This window comes from Leucoraja erinacea, chromosome 8, assembly GCF_028641065.1.
Source record: "Leucoraja erinacea ecotype New England chromosome 8, Leri_hhj_1, whole genome shotgun sequence".
NCBI classification, from domain to species: Eukaryota; Metazoa; Chordata; class Chondrichthyes; order Rajiformes; family Rajidae; genus Leucoraja; species Leucoraja erinaceus.
The window spans coordinates 27,883,334-27,905,648 of NC_073384.1; the positions used below are offsets into that span (position 1 = coordinate 27,883,334).

At 41.9% G+C, this 22,315-nt stretch overlaps 1 protein-coding gene across 1 annotated transcript in view; it reads right to left on the reverse strand.

The window, feature by feature from the left end:
• The window catches only part of smyd3 (SET and MYND domain containing 3), a 745,780-nt gene that overhangs the window by 541,030 nt on the left and 182,435 nt on the right, over window positions 1-22,315 (reverse strand). The window contains exons 3-4 of the mRNA XM_055639282.1: window positions 14,729-14,836; window positions 8,718-8,772 (exon numbers count right to left, since the gene is read on the reverse strand). Coding sequence (XP_055495257.1) covers window positions 8,718-8,772; window positions 14,729-14,836 — 163 coding nt within the window. The remainder of the gene's footprint in view (window positions 1-8,717; window positions 8,773-14,728; window positions 14,837-22,315) is intronic.

Below are 22,315 nucleotides of genomic sequence, written 5' to 3' on the forward strand. Positions count from 1 at the left end.
ATGTTGGCCTTTATAACAAGAGGAGTCGATATAGGAGCAAAGAGGTCCTTCTGCAGTTGTACAGAGCCCAGTGAGACCACACCTGGTGTATTGTGTGCAGTTTTGGTCCCCTAATTTGAGGAATTACATTCTTGCTATTGAGGGAGTGCAGCATAGGTTTACAAGGTTAATTCTCGGGATGGTGGGACTGTCATATGCTGATAGAATGGAGCAGCTGGGCTTGTACACTCTGGAGTTTAGAAGGACGAGAGGGGATCTTATTGAAACATATAAGATTGTTAAGGGTTTGGACACGCTAGAGGCAGGAAACATGTTCCCGACGTTGGGGGAGTCCAGAACCAGGGGCCACAGTTTAAGAATAAGGGGTATGCCATTCAGAACGGAGATGAGGAAACACTTTTTCTCACAGAGAGTTGTGAGTCTGTGGAATTCTCTGCCTCAGAGGGTAGTGGAGGCCGGTTCTCTGGATACGTTCAAGAGAGAGCTAGATAGGGCTTTTAAAGATAGCGGAGTCAGGGGATATGGGGAGAAGGCAGGAACGTGGTACTGATTGGGGATGATCATCCATGATCACATTGAATGGCGGTGCTAGCTCGAAGAGCCGAATGGCCTACTCCTGCAACAAATGTCTATTGTCATCTGTAACTACAACGGAACAATGAAATTCGTACTTGAAGCAATTAAACAGGCCCGTAAACACAATACACACGGTCAAATAAAATAATTTTAAAGTTCAATAAATTAATAAATATAATAGTGGTCCAAAGAAAAGTAAAGCTCGTAGTACAACCAAAGAAGTTCACAGAGTCGCTGAGGTTAATGTTGTGTAATGTTCAAGAGCCTGATAGTAAAATCTCCCTTTTTGGAAAGTTCAGAGCCAGACACTTAAAATACATTGAAGGCGACTTCACAGAAATAGGCCATGTGTGTCAGCCAGTCAATGTCATTGTTTACACTCCCAAAACCAACTATCCAACCTGACCCTGCAACACCTTATCCAGTCCTGTTGTTTTGTTCTAAACCTCCTGCTATTATTCTTGCATCCACAGATGCTCATTTTTGACCCCTTAACGCTGCAAATGGCCAATCAACTCAGTCTCTCGTCACTTTAAACATTAAATTCAACCATATCTAGAACACATAGTATGAAAGGGTGATGGATACAAATTTAATTCACTTCAGTAACTGCTAAATAGTTAAAGGAGGGAATGTTGCTGAGAAAATACTGCACCACAATGGGGAAATGCAGGATCGCTCTTCAAAATAGCTAGCGCAAACTCAATTAACTGAAAGGCCTTTTCATAGGCTGCAAAATTAAATGATTTTTATGGGCAGGATTACAATTACAAAAATAAATGCCAATTGTTCAGGTTCTGTTCTCCAACAGATAGACACAAAAAGCTGGAGTAATTCAGCGGTACAGGCTGCATCTCTGGAGAGAAGGAATGGTTGACGTTTCAGGTCGAGACCTTTCTTCAGTCTGAAGAAAGGTCTTCAGTTTTTTTTAGAACAGTGCATTGGTATTAGTATTGGTTTATTATTGTCACATGCACAATGAAAAACTTTGCTTGCGTGCTATCCAGAAGTGCAAATGAGATAAGATTACAATGGTGTCTTCTGCAAACTTGTAGATGGAGTTTAGCAGAATTTATAGAGCATGTATAAAGAGCATAGTAAGGGACTGAGAATGCAACTTTGCAGGCCACTGGGGTGTTGAGAACTATCTTGGAGGATATTGTCACTAATTGTGGTCTATGGGTAAGAAAGTCAAGGTTCCAGCTGCAGATGAAAGTGCTGAGTCGGTCCAAGAAAATGGAAAAGGTTTACTTGGAATTTATGGTGTTGAATGTAGAGCTATAGTCAATAAATCGATGTCTGAATAGGTGTCTTTGTCATCCATTCTTTGACTGAGTATATTACCCATATGTTCAGGATGAGCGTAGACCCAGGGAGATGGCATCAGCCCTGGACCTGTTGTGGTGGTGACCAAATTGCCGTGGAAGGCAGGAGTTAATGTGCGCCATGACCTGCCTCTCAAAGCACTGCACGAAGTTGGATGTCAGAGCCACTGTGCGGTACTCTTTAAGGCATGTTACTTTGTGTTTCTTCAGATTAGAAAAGGAAGAGGTTAAAGATCCCCATGAATACTCCTGTGTACGAAGGAGCTGCAGATGCTGGTTTAAACCAAAGATAGACACAAAATGCTGGGGTAACTCAGCAGGACAGGCAGCATCTCTTGAGAGAAGGGATGGGTGATGTTTTGGGTCCAGACCCGAAACATCACCCATCCCTTCTCTCCAGAGATGCTGCCTGTCCCGCTGAGTTACTCCAGCATTTTATGTCTATCCGATGAATACTCCTGCCATCTGGTAGTTTAAGGTGACTGGGCAAACAAACAAAATGCTGTTCTCCACATACAAGCAACCAGCTTTATCGAGGAAGCAATCACCCGATGTAACTCATTGTATACGAGTTACTCTATGACCCTTGTGAGAGAGGTGATAAAACATTATTGAAGTTCATGGCTGTATTTTATTTCTAATAAATTCCTTTCTAAATATTTTGTATGTTTTGCAATTACTGCCCACACATTTGAAAATACAGTTATTATCTTCAATAGCTGGAGGCAATGTACTGAATTGGATCAGACTAATCTACCATGATGTTGATGGCATGTACACTGTTTGTAAATTCAAATGGAGAAAACTGTTAGTAAATAAACCGTCATCATGCTCTGTGACCAAAACATATTTCAGAGAAGAGGTAGAGTGATCATCAAGAGATAATTAAGGTGACTGTGACAGATCAACATACCCAGATTGAGTTTTGCAAAAACCACACAATGCAAAACCACATACTTGGTCCAAATAAGAACCAGCGTTGAATTCCCAGGCTGAGGTAACAGTGAGTGCCCTGGACAGCAAAGAGCCCTGGTAAAACTGAATTTAATAAGAAAACTCTCCACCGACTGGAGTTATATAATAGATCATCCTAAGGGAAGTGTTGACCTAAAGTTCTAGTTGATGGAGCTCAATCATCTCAGTTTTAAGACATCACTGCAGGAGTTCCCGGTGCAACCATTTTGAGCTTCTTCATTCCAACCGACACGTTCACTGATTATTGCACAATGTTTATTTCTATTCACATCTCTTCAGCATTTCGTTGTCTCTGTAATGAAGCAGAATCTGATCTGAATCTGAAATGAAGCAGTCAGTATCGAAGTGCAGCAAAATATGGACAATGTCCAGATAGGAATTGATAAGTGAAAGGTAACATCCAAGCCACCATCAGGCAATGATCATCTCCAACAAGAAAGCGTCCATTCGCTTCTCTTTCATATAATTACCATCATTGAGTCCCCTGTCATTAATATCTTGGGGGCTCAGTACTAAATGTGAACTAAATGTTTACCAAGCTTATTACTAATACGGTTAAAGAGCAAGTGAGAGGCTGGCTATTCTGCAGCTAGTAACTCACTTCATGACACCTCAAACCCTCCCCACCATCAACAATACACAGGAGCACAGTCCACCTGGCTGCCAGAGAAAGCAAGTCTCTGGAGAACATAGATAGGTGCTGTTTCGGGTCGGGACTCTTCTTCAGATGATTGTGATGGGGAGGATGGGGTGTTGGGGGAAGAAAGGATAAGAGGGGCAGGACAAAGCCTGGCAAGTGATAGGTGGATGTGGCTATGTCAGGGGGAGATGATAAGCAGATGGTTGGACAAAGGCCAGAGGTGAAAAGACAAAAGGTGTGCGATAAGGATAGAAGAGTTGCAAATTGTGAATGCAGCACAAGGTATGTAGATGGAAGGGGAGAAATGGGTGCGAGTCCAGATGGAGCACAATAAAAAGAGGGGATGGGGAGGAATACAGTGGGGTGGGGGTTTGGGTGGTTACCTAAAATTGCAGAATTGAACGTTCTTACTGTTTTGCTGCTCAGCTACAACGTAGCAGCAAAACATATATAAACGTAGCACACTAAATAAGTACACTGTGGTAGACTTTTCCAACTGGTAAACTAATATGTTTAAAGCTTGGGTTATGCATCACAATTGAAATCGTCCAACATCTTATGTGAATAGTGGTATGATCCTGTGAAGTATTGCCGTAAATTTACAACATTTACACTGCCCTTTCGACAACATTTATTATTAAACTATTCACAGATTGAGAATGTGAATATAAAATGTAACAATTAAGGATGACAAATAATTTCTCCTAAGTATTTTTCAGTCGTATTTAATGCTGTTTTCACATCAACAGTGTTGAATTCATAGCCTTGAAACCACTCAAATTACAGCAGTCATGGTCAAAAAAGTGGTGAAAATTCATCATGAAATCCATAATTGATTTTAATTACTCAACCTACAGTCCCAAAATATATATTGATGACTACAGCAAGTTTAAATGCAATCAAGCTTCTCTTTAAAACCAAATTCACTGACAATTAACTTTCCTATAAAAATGGAAGCTAAATTATCTCAGCTTTTTAGATTCCTTATTAAAGCAAATTACGTGGAATATTTAAATAGCATTCATCTGCAAAAGGCTCATTACACACGAATTGGCTCGCTGACACCAAAACAAAGGAGGAATTACTTCCCGTAAATGCTTCTTCAACCATTGCATAAATTTAGAGCTACACAGAGTTCCCTGTTGCTTATCATTGTTTTAAAACTATGTGCAGCAAACAATCAGTATGAACTTTGATAGAGTGATAGTCTGAAGAAGGGTACAGACACAAAACATCACCTATTCCTTTTCCCCCGCTGTGTTACTCCAGCGTTTTGTGCCTCTCTTCGGTATAAACCAGCATCTGCTGATCCTTCCTATAAAGCAATGGTCGGCAACCTTGTTCTGCATAGGGGCCGGGACGAATGTCTGTGAGCGGATGGCGGGCCACATCTATCACGTGTACACATGGATCCTGCCCCCATCCCACCCCAGATGGCAGGCATCAAATCATGTGTTCACAGAAGATAGACAAAAATGCTGGAGAAACTCAGCGGGTGAGGCAGCCTCATGCAATCCTTGCATGTCTCACCTGCTGAGTTTCTCTAATATTTTTTGTCCACCATTGATTTTTCCAGCATCTGCAGTTCTTTCTTAAACGTGTTCACAGAAGGTGTGCGGCCCTGCCGGCAGCTTAGCGCAGAATGCAGTACAGCCAGAGCTTGGCCGCGCTCGGAGCGCCCCGGCCACTGCTCGGGGCGACCGGCAGGCCAGATGATTACGGGGGGGGAAAATCCGCCTGCGGGTCGGATGATTTCGGTTTACGGTCCGCATTCGGCCCGTAAACCGTAGGTTGCCGACCCCTGTTATAAAGTATGAACTTTGACTTTTACATGTTTCAATGGTAATAGATTTTATTGTAACTAATTATGAAATTCTCCAGTTTTCTGAGCCTTATGGAATCATTGGCAAATCATTGTATATACATAGGAAAAGAAGCAGCCCGTTTCACCTATTCTACATTGTAAGAGATCGTGGTCAAGTTAGTTCCTACTTTCTTTTCATCTAATATTTTTGGTGACCAAAAGGATCACCTATCCCTGTCTTACGAATTGGACCAAAGTCCAATTGCAATTTATGACAATTCAAACTACAACCACTCTCAGAGCCCCTAATTGTTGCTGATCTCATTTTTGAATGCCCTGGGCTCTAATTTTTAGACCAATCCATCCCAACCGATGGAAATTTCCATCTACCCAAGTGCTTAATTAAATCTGTGCAACTTCTCTAATGTTTTTGAGACAATGAATTGCATGACTCTAACAACCTAACAGGTTAAAGGCTAAACTGGAAAGTATTTCATTAGGCTATATTTTGTTCAGATCATCTCATTGCAAACCAATAGGCGAGTTAACATGTATCTGTGCACTGTGAATGGCTCGACTATAATCACGTATTGTCTATCCGCTGACTGGTTAGCATGCAGCAAAAGCTGATCACTGTACCTCGGTACATGTGAAAATAGACTAAACTAAACGTGTAGAAATATCAGCCAGAATAGTATTTTCACATGTGTGAAATGTTTCCCATGACTGCGCCTTCCTCAGCTCACCCACTGTTGAAGACTTCATCCTGGCTCACAACTAGTCCCATTCATCCACCGTCCCTGCACCAACTGGTCCATGTGCTCCTGACCAGACAAAGCAGTGATTTTAAATTTTGCACCTTTGTACTGAAAAGGCTTCTACTCCACTTCACTGTAAATCACTCCAGGCTGATATCCTCCTGATTCTGTGCGCTCCAAATTCTCTACACACTCATACAGTACATCCCTGATTTGCATTGCTCTACTACTGCCAGCCACTTTCCTACACTGCCTCAACCAGAAGTTCAAGTCGTCAAGTCAAGTTTATTTGTCACATACACATACGAGATGTGCAGTGAAATGAAAGTGGCAATGCTCGCGGACTTTTGTGCAAAAAGACAAATAACCAAACAAACTATAAACACAATCATAACACACATATACCTTTACATAATAAATAATGGAAGGAAAAACGTTCAGTAGAGTTAGTCCATGGTGAGATAGGCGTTTACAGTCCGAATGGCCTCTGGGAAGAAACTCCTTCTCAACCTCTCTGTTCTCACCGCATGGCAACGGAGGCGTTTGCCTGACCGTAGCAGCTGGAACAGTCCGTTGCAGGGGTGGAAGGGGTCTCTCATGATATTGTTGGCTCTGGAGTTGCACCTCCTGATGTATAGTTCCTGCAGGGGGGTGAGTGAAGTTCCCATAGTGCGTTCGGCCGAACGCACTACTCTCTGCAGAGTCTTCTTGTCCTTGGCAGAGCAATTCCCAAACCAGATGATAATTTTCCCGGACAAGATGCTTTCCACCGCCGCTGCGTAGAAGCACTGGAGGATCCTCGGAGACACTCTAAATTTCCTCAATTGCCTGAGGTGGTAAAGGCGTTGCCTTGCCTTACTCACGCGTGCTGAGGCGTGTGATGCCCATGTCATATCCTCGGAGATGTGGACTCCCAGATATTTAAAACAGTTCACCCTATCCACAGGATCCCCATTTATCCTCAATGGAGTGTACGTCCTCGGATGATGTGCCCTCCTAAAGTTTTGGAATTCCCTCCCACAAATTTTCAGCTTCTTTCTCCTTGTTTCAGATGCTCCCAGAAAACTTTAAAACATTTGAATCAGCTTTTGGTCTCCTGAGTTAATATCTCTTTTGTGGCTGAGTATCTCAGTTTGTACACTAATGTTGGAATATTTTTTCCACATTAAAAATCACATACAAATACAAGTTGTCACTGTTGTAGCAAATCACATGAACAGACATCAGTTTTTTTTTCTTCTTTAAAAAGGGAAAGCTCAACTGACAAGATCAAACAATACAATAAAATTGAAGAATGTGCCAAAGATGAACAGTTACATTGAAAATCAATTTCATCATCGGCTGAATCAGCATCTGCTAATATAACTGCTCCGTCACACAAAGGGGCTGAAGGAGTGATTCTTCCTCCATTTCAATTTCCAGTGAGCCTAATAGTCTGCAAGATTGTCTGTCGATTGGATTGCCTACCTGCATGTTCAGAGATGCTTTTCCTTTGCATCATCTTTGTTTGCATAATGTATGTGGCTCAAACAGAGATGTAAGACATTTTGACCAGTTGTTATACTCACTGCTGCTTCCTGATTCAAGTCTCTGTTAGCGATGTGGCTGGTTTTGCTTTTTATAAACAAAACATTTGCATTCCAATCTATTTCTAATATTGAAGGCAGAAACTGATAGGCTTTTAAATAATAAAGGAATCAAGGGATATGGGGTTAGTGCAGGAAAATGTAGCTCTCTGTGAAAGATTAGCTGTAACCTTACTGAATAGTGAAATTACTCATTTGTTCTTATAGGTAGGAAGTCCTTATGCTCTATTTGAGCCTGTCAGCCTGTCCATTAATAAAGTATTGATTATGAAGCTAAAGAACAGTCTGAAAAATCTCACCCATCATTAAACAACAACATTACCCACCACCAGAAATGTCAAGAAGCAAGATTATTTAATTGTCATATGAACTGGGAACAGAACAAATGGAATTCTTACTTGCCGCCGCTGTACAGGCGCATTAGTGCAACAACACAATAAATAAATTAACAATAATACAATAAGTTATCAGCAATCTTAGTCAAACCATCACAAATATTGCAAGCTCAAGTACATATGACCCTTAAACAAAGTCTGCAGTAGTTTAGTGCTGAGGTAGGGTGTGGTTAGTATTATACAGTGTGGAGTGTTACTTTTGGAAATTAAACTACAAATGTTAGGAATTCCAGGTCTGTACAGCTGACTGCAGCCAGGAGAAACATCGCAGGAAAGCTGACACAGAGTCTGTTAATACACACCTTCTGCTTCAATTTCAACTGGTGTGCCAGTGTAAACTTGTAAAGGAGGTAACGGATTGGACATTATTTGGGTTTCAATGAATGTATGGCCTTCATATAACTTGAAACATATGGTTACAAAGCATACCCGCAGCCTTTAACAGAATTAGGTCAATGTTGAATTATTTAATATATATCAATAAAATAATCAATAAACTCAGATCCCAAAACAGTTTCACCATTTCCCCACCGGCCATTACCATCACTAACCATCCGCAACCACCTTCCAATTCCCACCAAGCAGTTTAAAGCATTTTTGACCAACTGGACAGATCAATTGAAACAGTTCACCCCAGAGATCAGAACCAAGAACTTACTGGACTGAAGATCTGTCACACAATACAATTCTTCTGATGAGCAGGAGCCAGTCATCTGTAAAACAAATATAAATAACTTTAATTTAGCATAAGGAATTTCACCGGGCTCCCATTATCCCAAAGACCCACCTTCTTACTAGAACGTAAGGAACAGGAGCAAAATTCCAGCCTGCTCTATCATTTCAGTAAGATTATATCTGATCTAACCCTGGCCTCAACACCACTTCCCTGCTCTTTCGAGTCCCTTGTGCTTTAACTAGCTGTCAATTTTACCTTGAATACATTCAATGGCTCTGCCTTCACACACTCTGGGTAAAAGTTACGATCCTTGGACAGAAGAACTTCTTCCACATCTCGGTCTGAAATGGGCAACCGCTTATTCTGATTCTATGTCCCCAGGTTCTCAATAACTCCACCAGGGGAAACATTTTCTCTGTGTCCACCTTATCAACCCCACTTAGAATCCTGTAAGATCACCACTCATTCTTCTATACATCATTTGGCAAAGGACAACCCTGCTGAACCTTTCTTCATACGCCTTTCATTCCAGGAACTAATCTCGTGAATCTTCTCTGCATTGCCACCAACACAGAGATCAAAACTGTCAGGAGTACATCAGGTATGTCTGATCAGCACTTTATAAAGTTACATCAAACGTTTCCACTTTTGTATTTTATAACTCTTGTAATGAAGACCATTTCATTAGCCTTCCCAATGACTTAATCTGCCTACAAGCTACCTTTGTGCTTCATGTATTTGTAACCCCATGACCCTTTGTTTAGGAACATTCTATAGTCTCATTCCATTTCTTTCTTCACATTCACTCATATTATACCCCATCTGCCAACATTGTGCCCACTCACTTATCCTATTGATGTCTTATGCAGGTTCTTTATGTCTTCCGCATTATTCGCTAAAGGGCCTGTCCCATTTAGTCTATTTTTTAGGTGACTACAGGCGACTAGGCTATCGCCACACGATCACCGGGGTGGTGCCTGTATCGTCGTGAGTAGTCTCAGTCGCCCAAAGAGTCGTAGCGTCTTTCTGGTCGCCGCTGGATGTTCAAAATGTTTCGCCAACAGTGGGTTGGCACCAATGAGCGTAGCTTGATTTCTCCTGATGTAGATGCTGTCGTAGGTTGCCGCCAGGCGACGTAGGTTGCCCCCGGTGCTGACTTTCGTGAATTCCATTGGCGACTACCTACGTCAACCGGCAACAGGTACTGTCAACTGAATTGCCTTCAGTTATCTAGAGTTGTCGTCAACTGGGTCGTAGCTTGTCGTGGGTGGACGTAGGTTGACTTTGGTTGTCGCCTGTGTGGTCGGAGGTTGTCGTAGGTGGATATACTAATGGGTCACCGATTGTCGGTAGCTTGTCGACTAGGTGGTAGGTTGTTGTAGCTTGTTGTAGACATTGTCATGGGGGGGGGTCCAGTCGCCGGTATTTCGGCAACCTGCTACGACTATGACAGTCGCCTAAAAAATTGCGTAAATGGGACAGGCCCTTAATCCACCTATCGTCAGCAAGTTTGTTACAGCACAATCAGTCCCTTTATCCAAGATATCCGTATGGGCACCACACTTGCCAAACTGAAAATGTTATACATTTGAATAAATACAATTTTATACATTTCAATAATAGATATCTGTATGGGCACCACACTTGTTACGACATTGCCAAACTGAAAATGACCTGTTTATCTTGACACAAGATGCCAGTGGATTATACCTAACCCCATTAGCTCTTGTGACTTCATAAATACTTTCAGGAAATCAAATACATTACATCTACGTGTCCCCTTCAACCATTGTTACATCGACCAATTCAAACCCTCTCAGAATTGTAAACATTTCAATTAGACACCTCACATTTCTTCTCAATGGCAACACCGACAAAACCTCCTCAGATTTTCCACAGAAAATAACCACTTCACCCCAGAAATCAACAGTGTTATCCTTACCAATAGAAGCGTATCCCTTCTTAAAATGAGAATTAAACTGTAGATAAACTCCTGGTGTGGCCTCACCAATCATGTGAAGAGCTCAATCAAGACCTCCCTACCTTTTGCAATAAAAGCAAACATTCCATTTACTTTCCTAATTACCTGCTGTGCCTGTTTACTAACGTGCTACAGGTGCATGAAGGATGATTCCCAGCCACCTGTGTATGGAGTTGATAGACACTGCAAGCCATTCTCAAGTGGGGAGAAGGTCACATGAAGCTTAATCTTTTCCTTGTCCCCAGTCTCTTTCACTTGAAATGTTAAACTGACTTCCATCTAGTGGGGTGCCGCAAGGCTCGTTGTTGGGACCGCAGCTATTTACAATATATATTAATGATTTAGATGAAGGAATTAAAAGTAACATTAGCAAATTTGCAGATGACACACAGCTGGGTGGCAGTGTCAACTGTGAAGAGGATGCTATGAGGATGCAGGGTGACTTGGATAAGTTGGGTGAGTGGGCAGATGCAGTATAATGTGGGTACATGTGAGGTTATCCACGTTGGTGGCAAGAAATAAGAAGGCAGATTATTATCTGAATGGTGTCAGATTAGGAAAAGGGGAAGTACAACAAGACCTGGGTGTCCTCAGTCACTGAAAATAAGCATGCATGTACAGCAGGCAGTGAAGAAAACTAATGGCATGTTAGCCTACATAACGAGAGGATTTGAGTAAAGGAGCAAAGAGGTCCTTCTGCAGTTGCACAGGGCCCTGGTGCGACCACACTTGGAGTATTGTGGGCAGTTTTGGTCTCCTAATTTGAGGAAGGACATTTGTGCTATTGAAGGAGTGCAGCATAGGTTCACAAGGTTAATTCCCGGGATTGTCCTACATTGTCATATGATGAACGAATGTAGCTACTGGGCTTGTATTCACTGGAATTTAGGATGAGAGGAACTCTTATAGTAACATAAAATTATTAAAGGATTGGGCACGCTAGATGCAGGAAACATGTTCCCGATGTTGGGGGAGTCCAAAACCAGAGGCCACAGTTTAAGAATAAGGGGTAGGGCATTTAGAACCGAGATTAGGAAAAACTTTTTCACCCAGAGAGTTTGTGGAATTCTCTGCCTCAGAAGGCAGTGGAGGCCATTTCACTAGATGCATTCAAAAGAGAGTTAGATAGAGCTCTTCGGGCTAGTGGAATCAAGGGATATGGAGAGAAGGCAGGAACGGGGTACTGATTGTGGATGATCAGCCATGATCACATTGCTGGCTCGAAGGACCGAATGGGTTACTCCTGCATCTATTTTCTATGTATCTGCCTCAGATATATATTGTATAATTTCAAGGCAAGGGATTCCTTCTGTAGTCCAGGCTTAGATTTATCCATCAATCAGGATGACTCACTTTACTGCTTGTGGGACCTGTGCATGCATAAATTGGACCATGTTTTTCATCCATGGTAACCAGGGTCACGTTTCAACAATAGCTATCGGATTACCAAACATTTTGAGACATTAAAGCATTATGAAAGACAATGATACAAAGGCAATAGTTGATTTATTTTCATTCTTACGTCCTCTCATGGATTCTTACAGTAGACTGTTGGACAACTATCAAAGAAGGACCCAAGCTGATTTTTTCTCTCTCCTTAAGTGGGAATTGCAAAACCAGCTGTAGAGATCTAAACCAGGATTGCCAAAGGACAGCACTAAGGCAATCCAATCCAGAATGGCCCTGTTGAAGCATTGTTAAGAATTAAGATTGAATTAATTTTTTTATTGTGATCTTGGCCACTTAAAACAAAGGTTTTGTAATTTTAGCAGTTACAATTCGCAGCCAACAAAAAAAGTGAGCCTTTCTGCAAGAAATTGCAGCGAATTTTGGATGCAGCCCAGACCATCACACAAACCAACCTCCCTTCCATTGACTCCATTTATGTCTCACGCTGCCTCGGCAAGTCCTGCAACATAATCAAAGACGAGTCGCACCCTGGCCACTCCCTCTTCTCCCCTCAGACAAAAGGTATAGAAGTGTGAAAGCACACACCACCACGTTTCTACCAAGCTGCTAGCAACTGAATCATCCTACCACAACCTGAGCGCCGTGCTGAACGACTATCTACCTCTTTGATGACCCTCGGACTATCCTTGATCGGACGTAGCTGGCTTTACCTTGCACTAAACATTATTCCCTTATCATGTATCTATACACTATAAATGAATCGATTGTAATCATGTACTTTCTGCTGACTGGTTGCACGCAACAAAAGCTTTTCACTGTAACTCGGTACAAGTGACAATAAACTAAACTCAACTGAACTGAACCTTTCACCTTTACACTTCCCATGTGTCACTGAAACGGTGTACAAAATTTTAATAAGAGTATTAGCCAATATTGATCCCTCAACCAATGTCACCATGCAGATTACTTGTCCAATACCATCTTCTTCAAACAGTTCAGCGTCCTCTCGACCAGCAATACCACTACTTCTTCCAATCAGTCTCACCTGATTTCCCCACCACCACAGCAATTTCCTCTCTCTTCACCCATTCCTATCTTCTGCAACTTAAAATACCTTTGATTTCTATGTATTTCTAAATCCAATATGGTGTCATTGAATTGAAATCACTTTTTACAGCTGCTGCTGCCTGGCATGCTGAGTATTTCTCACATTTTCTGGTTTTTAATTATAATTCGGAACATCCTGATCCTTGACCAGGTTAAACAACAGTTTCCGTCGGTTTGTTGCCAATGAGAAGGGAGCTTTAAGAGCCTGTCCCACTTTCACGACCTAATTCACGACCTTTTTTACTCGTGGACATTTTTCATCATGCTAGAAAAAACGCCCCGACTACCTGATGCCACGAGTATCTACGACTAGCATTACGGCCTGCTACGACCTACCTACGACTTCCTACGACCTCGTGACGACCTCCATCGACCTCGTGACGACCATGCTGCGAGTATGAGTCAAGGGCAAACTCGGCAGAGGTCGTGAATTAGGTTGTGAAAGTGGGACAGGCCCTTTACTAAATTGAAGGTCTTCTAACCCTTACAATCAAGGTTGTAGTGTCACTGAAGAACATTTATCTTCCTGCAGCCTGAATGATCTCATCTGTTATTTGTTTTACTGCGTAGATTAGGAAATTACATGTATTTGTTGAGAACATTACTACATCAGATCATTATGATCACTGAACTGCCAACCACAGGCTAATCACAATGGAGCAGAGAAGACATCATTATCATTACAGCGAAGAACTCCAAGAGTCATGTACATGTTTTAATTACTGATAACAAATGTGCGGAGTGTTGAATAACAGAGATTATAACAATACATACTGGGAGGTGAGGGGTGGGAGGAAATATGCTGAACATGATTTATTTTCATAAAAGTACAAATTAGCCACTGCAATATCGTGCCAATATCATGCTCTTCCAAACTTCTGTTCTACTGGCTTTGGACACTATTTATACACAAAATTGTACACACATGAACAACATAAAATGACCAATGCATAAAGTAGTGGATTGATAACAGATGAATACTGACATCTTAACTGGAAAACCAGCATTTCGGAGAGCGATCGAGGCCCATTCATGTAAGGACTAAGAAGATGCATGTAAGAATTAAGAAGGTCACATAAGAAAATGCACGATTGCCTGAATTGAATCTGTAGAAGTGTGTGAGTGGACACGAGGGAGAAAACAAGTACATGTGAGTAAGTCTCCATAAATGGGCGCACAGCAAGTCAAATCAAGTTGAATTTATTGTCACAGGCATAATTGCAGTGAGGTAGACGTACAATGATAATCTTGCTTGCAGCAGCATAACGGGCACATAGACTTAGACTACACACAAAAACATAAATTACACATAAATTACACATACAAATGTCAAACAAAAGTGGTGAACAGTACATGAACTAAAACAGGATCACGATGTATATAAAGAATACTGCTACCATGCCCGGATCTGATATTTCATTTGAATCCCTTCACAAATCTGCTAAACCTTCTGTAATATCAAATTCAACTAATTATCCATGCTCCATCAACTTACCAATTTAAAGATTATCTTTGCAACAAGCCGAACCATATCAGTTGGAACTTGAGGATAAATGCTTCTCAAACACTTGCATTCACACTTGTGCTCTGGCCAAGCTAGTTTCTGAAATAAAAAGACAGATACGTCAAATAATATACAGCACAGATAAATGCACTAAATCATTACAAAAAAAGAAGTATGTAGTCCATTGGTCAGGTTCTGGAAACCTAAAATACATTTCAACAGAAAATTATATTGATAAATAATAAAGACCCCACCTCATAGCAGTGCTGACAAGATTAATTATAAGGAATAAGAGTAAAACAATCAACGAGAAGATGGCAATATAAATACAAAAAGAACTTGAGTTCAATATCTTGCTAAAGTTTTTTAATATATTTCAAACAACCTGCTCTAATGTAGAACGACAAATTCATTTGCACTGAACCAAAAAAAATGCATTATAGAATTGAAAGTTAATAACCAGTTCTGCACAAATTCCTGGATGCCTTAGCATGTCACAAAATTCACCACCCATTTTTTAATGGAATTTTATCTTCTTCGTTGACGCTTGCTGGTGCAAATCACCTGCAAATAAAGTCAACAGCAGTGCGACATGTGAAATGTCCAGATAACTTATTCAGCCTGCCTGAAGAATGATTTCTCATTTATCGGCAGGGACAGAAATGAGAGAAGCTGAAATTTTAGCTGCAAAGAGGTTAGGATAGGTCATCTCATTTACTACTTTTACCTAAGCAGCCCTTGGATTCTAGGATGACTTGCATTTGGACCATTTCCGAGAGCTCGGAAGTGGTTAATGAGGCCAGTGTGTGAACTATAGCTACCGCCAGCGATGCAGAAGGGGGTGTTGAATGGCATGTGGAAGTGGGTAGTTTGGGTCCTTCCCTTTACTTTGGGATGGTGAGCTCTAGTCAAAGGGACTCAAGGTTTTCATGCCATCGTAAATGATCCTTCTTCATTTGGAAGGTAGACAAAAATGCTGGAGAAACTCAGCGGCTGAGGCAGCAACTATGGAGAGAAGGAATAGGCGACGTTTCAGGTCGAGACCCTTCCCTTCTTCAGACTGATGTCGGGAGAAAAGGCAGTAAGAGACAGTAGGCTTGTGGGAGAGCTGGGAAGGGGAGGGGAAGGAGAGGGGAAGGAGGGAGAAAGCATAGACTACCTGAAATTGGAGAAGTCAATGTTCATACTGCTGGGGTGTAAACTACCCAAGCAAAATATGACGTGCTATTCCTCCAATTTGCACTGGGCAATGGGGGAAGCCCAGGACAGAAAGGTCGGATTAGGAATGGGAGGGGGAGTTGAAGTGCTGAGCTACTGGGAGATCAGGTTGGTTATTGCGAACTGAGCAGAGGTGTTGGGCAAAGTGATCGCCAAGCCTGTGCTTGGTCTCGCCGTTGAAAAGAAGTTGACACCTGGAACAGTGGATGCAGTAGATGAGGTTGGAGGAGGTGCAGGTGAACCTCTGCCTCACCTGGAAAGATTGCTTGGGTCATTGGATGGAGTCAAGGGGGGGGGGGAGGTAAAGCGACAAGTGCAGCATTTCCTGTGGTTGCAAGGGAAAGTACCAGCGGAGGGAGTGGTTTGGGTTGGAAGGGACGAGTTGACCAGGGAGTTACGCAGGGAACGATCTCTGTGGAAAGCAGAAAAGGGAGGAGATGGGAAGATGTGACCAGTGATGGAATCCCGTTGGAGGTGGCGAAAATGTCGGAGGATTATATAGGTAAAAGAGGTCCTGGATTGGGAATAATGCTGGGAATGTCAAGCAAAGACCTCAAGGGAACTGTCTGAGCCCAGAACTTTAAACATAGCTGATGGGCATAGCTAAAATGATGAAGCAGGAATATGCCTTTGATTGATGTGGCTCACAGCCAAATCAAGAGGACACAAGGAATTGGAAGAGACACAAATTAAACAAAGTCCATTTTAATACTTCAAGCCCTAGCTATGTACACCAGGTTTCCAACATATGAATGCAGCTCAGAAATAAAACTTTATACCAACATCATTCAGGTCACGTTAAACAACATGTGTTTTATTCAGAAAAGCATCATTTGTGTTAATGAGTTTCTTATGTGACTTCTGGTGATAAGTCTTTTGCCTATGAAAAAAATCAAGATAGCATTTAGAAAATAATTGAAACGGCCTTTGAAAGGCCATCAGCAATCCTATTAGTTATGTTAGACAAATTCTGTCTTTTCAGACACCAAATGTGGTATGTAAATAAATAAATAAATAAATATGTAGGATATGGTACCTTGAAATAGGAAATATAGGATATGGTACCTTGTATTGTCTAATGTTCAAAATACTTTTCTCTGTATATCAGTATTTTAAATGCAATATAGTCCATAGGTATTTAATTTAATTTAATTTAAATAGTCCACAGGTAAGGACTCATGAACCATCGCAAAGTTGCCACACGTGGACTATTCAGGTTCCCAGAGGGTGAACTCAAGTCCCAGGATAGGTCTGAACCATGCTCAAAGCATACCGTTCAAAACATTTACTCAACCACCTCTCCCATCATGCTTTCTATTGCTCTGTGAAGAGACAGTTCCACAAGAACTGAAACAAAAGTATATAACCATGTGAATTTTAGATCGTCATTAGACCATTAAGCCCCCCATGGCTGCCCTACCATTCAATAGATCCTAGTTAATTTGGCTGTAACCTCAGTTCTGCATTTCTGCCTACCCAGAAGCAAAGCAAGCATTCTCTTGCTTCTAAAGAATCCATTACTGTTGACTGCAAAATATTCAGTCTTACATCATAATTCTTTGAAGAGCTTCAAAGACTTGCACGCCTCAAAAAAACAGTTTTACCACATCAGTGACCCCCTTTTTTATAAACATTGACCCCATAGTTTCAGATTCTTTAACAAGAGAAAAAATCCTCTGCAGCTCCATCCTGAAAAGACTCCAGGGATGTTTTGAGTGTCAATCAGATCATCTCTTAATAAAGACTCATTGCAGACCCTGAAAAAACAGAACGTTTCCATGATCCCGGCAATTCAGACATTAATAATGATTTTTACCTTGCACGCCATTCACTGCATTTTGTCAACAAAACAAAACTCTATGTCTACTCATATTCCACAACAATTTATTAGTTCCTACACCAGGGGATTGTTTTTTCTGTTCTTCTTGCACCTATCCTTCCATTCATCAGATCATTGTTGACCTAGTACTATCTACCTGCTCTATTCCCATTTACCTCAATTCCCTCAATATCTAACAATCTATTGATCCGTCAAAAATGCACTGACTGATTCTTCAGCACCACTTCACAAGCCCCTGGCTAAGAAATTGTTTCTCACCTGCCCAGAATGAGCTAGATGTGCGGGTTCGAGAGTTAAGGGAGAGTAAGCTGACATTCTGGAGCACATCTCTATCAGGAAGGATAGAGTGCATGAAATCATGGAGCACAATAGGGTAGATAATCCTCAGGGCCTAACAGAATCTATCCCAAAATGACAAGGGACGCAATAAAAGGAGATTGATATATCTGTCAAAGATTTTTGCATCTTTGTTAGCCACAGGTGAAGTACCAGCAACCTGGCGGATAGTTAATTTTATCCCCTTGTTCAAAAAGGGCAATAAGGGATAGACCTCTAAGTGTTATGTCAATGGCAGGGAAGTTGTTGGAGAAAATCTTGAGGGACAGTATTTAAGTTCATGTAGAAAGGCAGGAACTGATTAGGAGAGTTCAGTATGGTTGTGTGCAGGGGAGATCATGTCTTTGATGCAGAGTTTTTTTGAGGAGATTATGAGTAAAATTGATGAGTGTAGAGTTTCAGAAGTGGGTTATACGAAAGTAAAGCTTTCAATAAGGTAATAAACTAGTCCAGAAAATTAAGGTACAAGATATCTGAGGCATGTTGGATGGGAAGAGGCAGATGGTAGTGGTAGATGGTTGTTTTTCTGACTGGAAATCTGTAATGATTCCAGCAGGAATCAGCTCTGCAGCCTTTGTTGTTTGTATTATATATAAATGACTTGGATGGGAATGTGGGGGTATGATTAGTAAGCTTGCAGCCAACATGAAATTATGAATGGTAGGTAGGAAAGAAGGTTGTTTAAAGATAGAGTGGTACATAATTCAGCTGGAATGCTGGGTGGAGCAGTGACAGGTGGAATTTCATCAGATAATGCACTTTGAGAGGCCAAATTCCCGCAGGATGTAAAGAGTAAATGGCAGACACCTTAGGATTGTGGATGTACTGACAGATCTTGAATGCTAATCCATAGCTCCCTCAGAGTGGCAAGACAGGTGGATAAGGTAGTGATTAAGGAATTTAGTATGCTTGCCTTCATAGGCCAAGACACTGAGTATAAGAGTTGGAATGTCATGTTGCAGCTGTAAATAGCATTGGTTAAACCACACTTGGAGTATTGTGTACTGGTTGCCTCAAGAAGGATGTGGTAGCAATAGAGAAGGAGCAGAAGAGACTCATCAGGTAGCATGCTCATCCTGACACATGTACAATTGCACCAGAATATTAGTGTTCAGTGATTTGTGATCAAGGATACTCAGGCATTTCTTGCTTTCATATAATTTAAAAAATACTCAGCATTTCTATTTTCATTTCCAATATGGATCACCTCACATTTTTCATCGTTGTACTATCCCTTCAAGTTGATCCCCGGTTGGATGTAAAATACCCCATTGCATTGATATGAGTGAGAATAGTGGCATTAACACCATCATTTGGTCAATACATATCCTTCAATCAACATAACCAAAATCAAATTATTTGTTTTTGTCATATTGCTGTGCGTGGGAGCTGGCTGTGGTATTTCCTACATTACAGCTGTGAATACATTTCTCAAGTGCTTCATGGGTTGTAACTTATTTTGGCAGGTAAAATGCTCCAAATACATGCAAGATTTTCTTTTACGAAAAAGCAAAGGAATCACAATGCGATTTGACATGGAGAGCATTTTGAAAAAGTATGTATTTATAAACGTTATATAGCAGAGAAACAGGACTTTCAGCCCAACTCATCCATGTCAACCAAGATGTGTATCTAGATAGACACTAAAGACTGCAGATGTAATCTAACGCAAAACAAAACTGGTGGAGGAACTCGCTGGGTCAAGCAGAATCTGTGGAGTCAGAGAAATGGTCCATGCTGCAGGTCAAGACCAGGCATCGGGACTCTGCCTCCACAGGTGCTGCCTAACCTGTTGAGCTCCTCCAACAGCTTGTTTATTGTTGCCTTTCAAAGCTAATCCCATTTTCCTGTGTTTGATCTATCTATCTATCTATCTATCTATCTATCTATCTATCTATCTATCTATCTATCTATCTATCTATCTATCTATCTATCTATCTATCTATCTATCTATCTCTCTGATCTTGTTATCTTCCAGTTTGATGGTCATTCTATTTGTACAAAAACGGCTCACGATAGCGCTACGATTTTTCGCCAGTTCACTCGCCGTTCTTCTATGCTGCGATTGCACCAAGTTTCGTTCCGATCGGTTGAATGTCGTAAAAGTTAGCAAGGTTTAAAAATCTTAAAAACCACGCATGCGCAGATCGATTTCTTCTCCTACCTTCCAGCGCCGCGCAGTCTCGTCCCCTGTCACTTCCGGGACAGTCCGCCCCTTTCTGCGCCATTGCGTCTTTATTGGAGATGAGGATGGCCGGCGGAGGTATCCCACCGGACTTTCGGAGGGACCCAAAGCAGCCCCGCCCCAAAGCAGCAGCCCAGCCCCAAGCAGCAGCCCAGCATCAGAGACCCGACCCAGCCCAGCCAAGCATGGGAGAACCAGCCCAGCCCAGCGTCGGTGATGTCGCCAAACGGAAAGCGGAGACTCTGATTCCGGCAGAGGAGATCGACCAGCCACCGCTGCGAGTCCCCATCGCACCGCCAATTCCAGCCACTACCTCTCTGGTCCCCCTCGCTGGCTCCTCCCACCCTCCCCCATGATGCCCCTCTCTCTTCCCCTGTCTTTTCTCCCCCCCATGCCCACCCCCCCTCTCCCCCATACACCCCTCCCCCCACAAGCCCCCCTGCCTAAACCCCTGCCCAACCCCACCCCCGCAAACACACACCCACCACCCAAAATTAGATTTACCTCTTACGGCTAAGGGAATTAAGGAATATGGGGAAAAAGCCAGAACGGGATACTGATTTTCGATTATCAGTCATGATCATATTGAATGGCGGTGCTGGCTCGAAGAGCCAAATGGCCTCCTCCAGCACCTATGATCTATGTTTCTATAATGCAGAGGATCCAGGAGTGGAAGCTGTTAAAAGACCAGAATTTAGCAGCTCAATTCCAACTGCTGTATCCACCTCCATGAAAGGCAGGTAGACACAAAATGCTGGAGTACCTCAGCGGGACAGGCCGTAGATGTCCCGCTGCCTGTCCCGCTGAGTTACTCCAGCATTTTGTGTCTACCTTTGATTTAAACCAGCATCTGCAGTTCTTTCCTATCCATAAAAGACAGCACAACTCATCCACAGAAAATGAGCTGGACAGGTGCCAGACCACAGAGATTTGATTGCCAAGTGTTTTCTGAGCCAATATCCTAAATCTGAAACAGATTTGATATTTTCAAAAATAGCCCAGAGATGATTCAGAAGAGATAACACAGCGAAATGCAACAACACAGTTGATTGGAACTTCCAATGCACAAGACAAGCCTGCAAGGAAGATTAAAAGACACAGAAAGTAATGCAATTATTCTGAAGGAGGGCTGTACAATTAGCCAGCTGCCTAACATCTGTAAAGCACAGGGGGGTTGTGTGTTTTTATACCCTGCATATGCGTGAATGAAAAATAAAGGCAGTGGAAGTGCCCAGATACATTTACTGATAATAAACTCTGGAGAGTACATGGCTCTGATCTTTATATCATGATGAGATGAAGCAAAAGACTGCCCTCCCACCTCTTAGTCTCCAGCCTCACAGTGAAGCTCAGAGCACGACTGGGTTATGGTACCTTATTTTACCATAGTTTAACAACTATACCGGCAGTAAACAATTGCAGTTCCTCTCAAACCACCTCTTGTTTTGTTTGATCACAGTGTACCGATTGCGCTTCAGCAGTTAATACTCTCACCTTGGAATAACAAAAGATTGGGAATTTGAATCTCACATTGGAAAGGGACCAACATTTCAATTTGTCATATGATAACACAATTATTTGTAAAGCCGAATTTGTGGAAAAGATTCCATGGCACTATTTTTTTTAAAAACATGGTTATGCTACCTACATTGTGAACAATCTTTACTTGTACAGTGCTTTTTGCACCATGTACGTTGCCTGTCCCAATTTTTAAATAAACAGAAGTCGAGGAGGCACAGGTTGAATTAGGAATGCCCTTAACACATTATCAGTACGGGTGTCAGAGGTTGTGGGGGAGAAGGCAGGAGAATGGGGTTAGGAGTGAGAGTTAGATCAGCCATGATTGAATAGCTGAGTAGACTTGATGGGCCGAATGGCCTAATTCTACTCCTATTCCTTATGACCTTATGAACACTGATCCTCAAAAGAGAAGCCTTTAGCATTTACCACCTTGGTGTTTGGTTTATTGTCATGTATACTTACGTACAGTAAGACAACT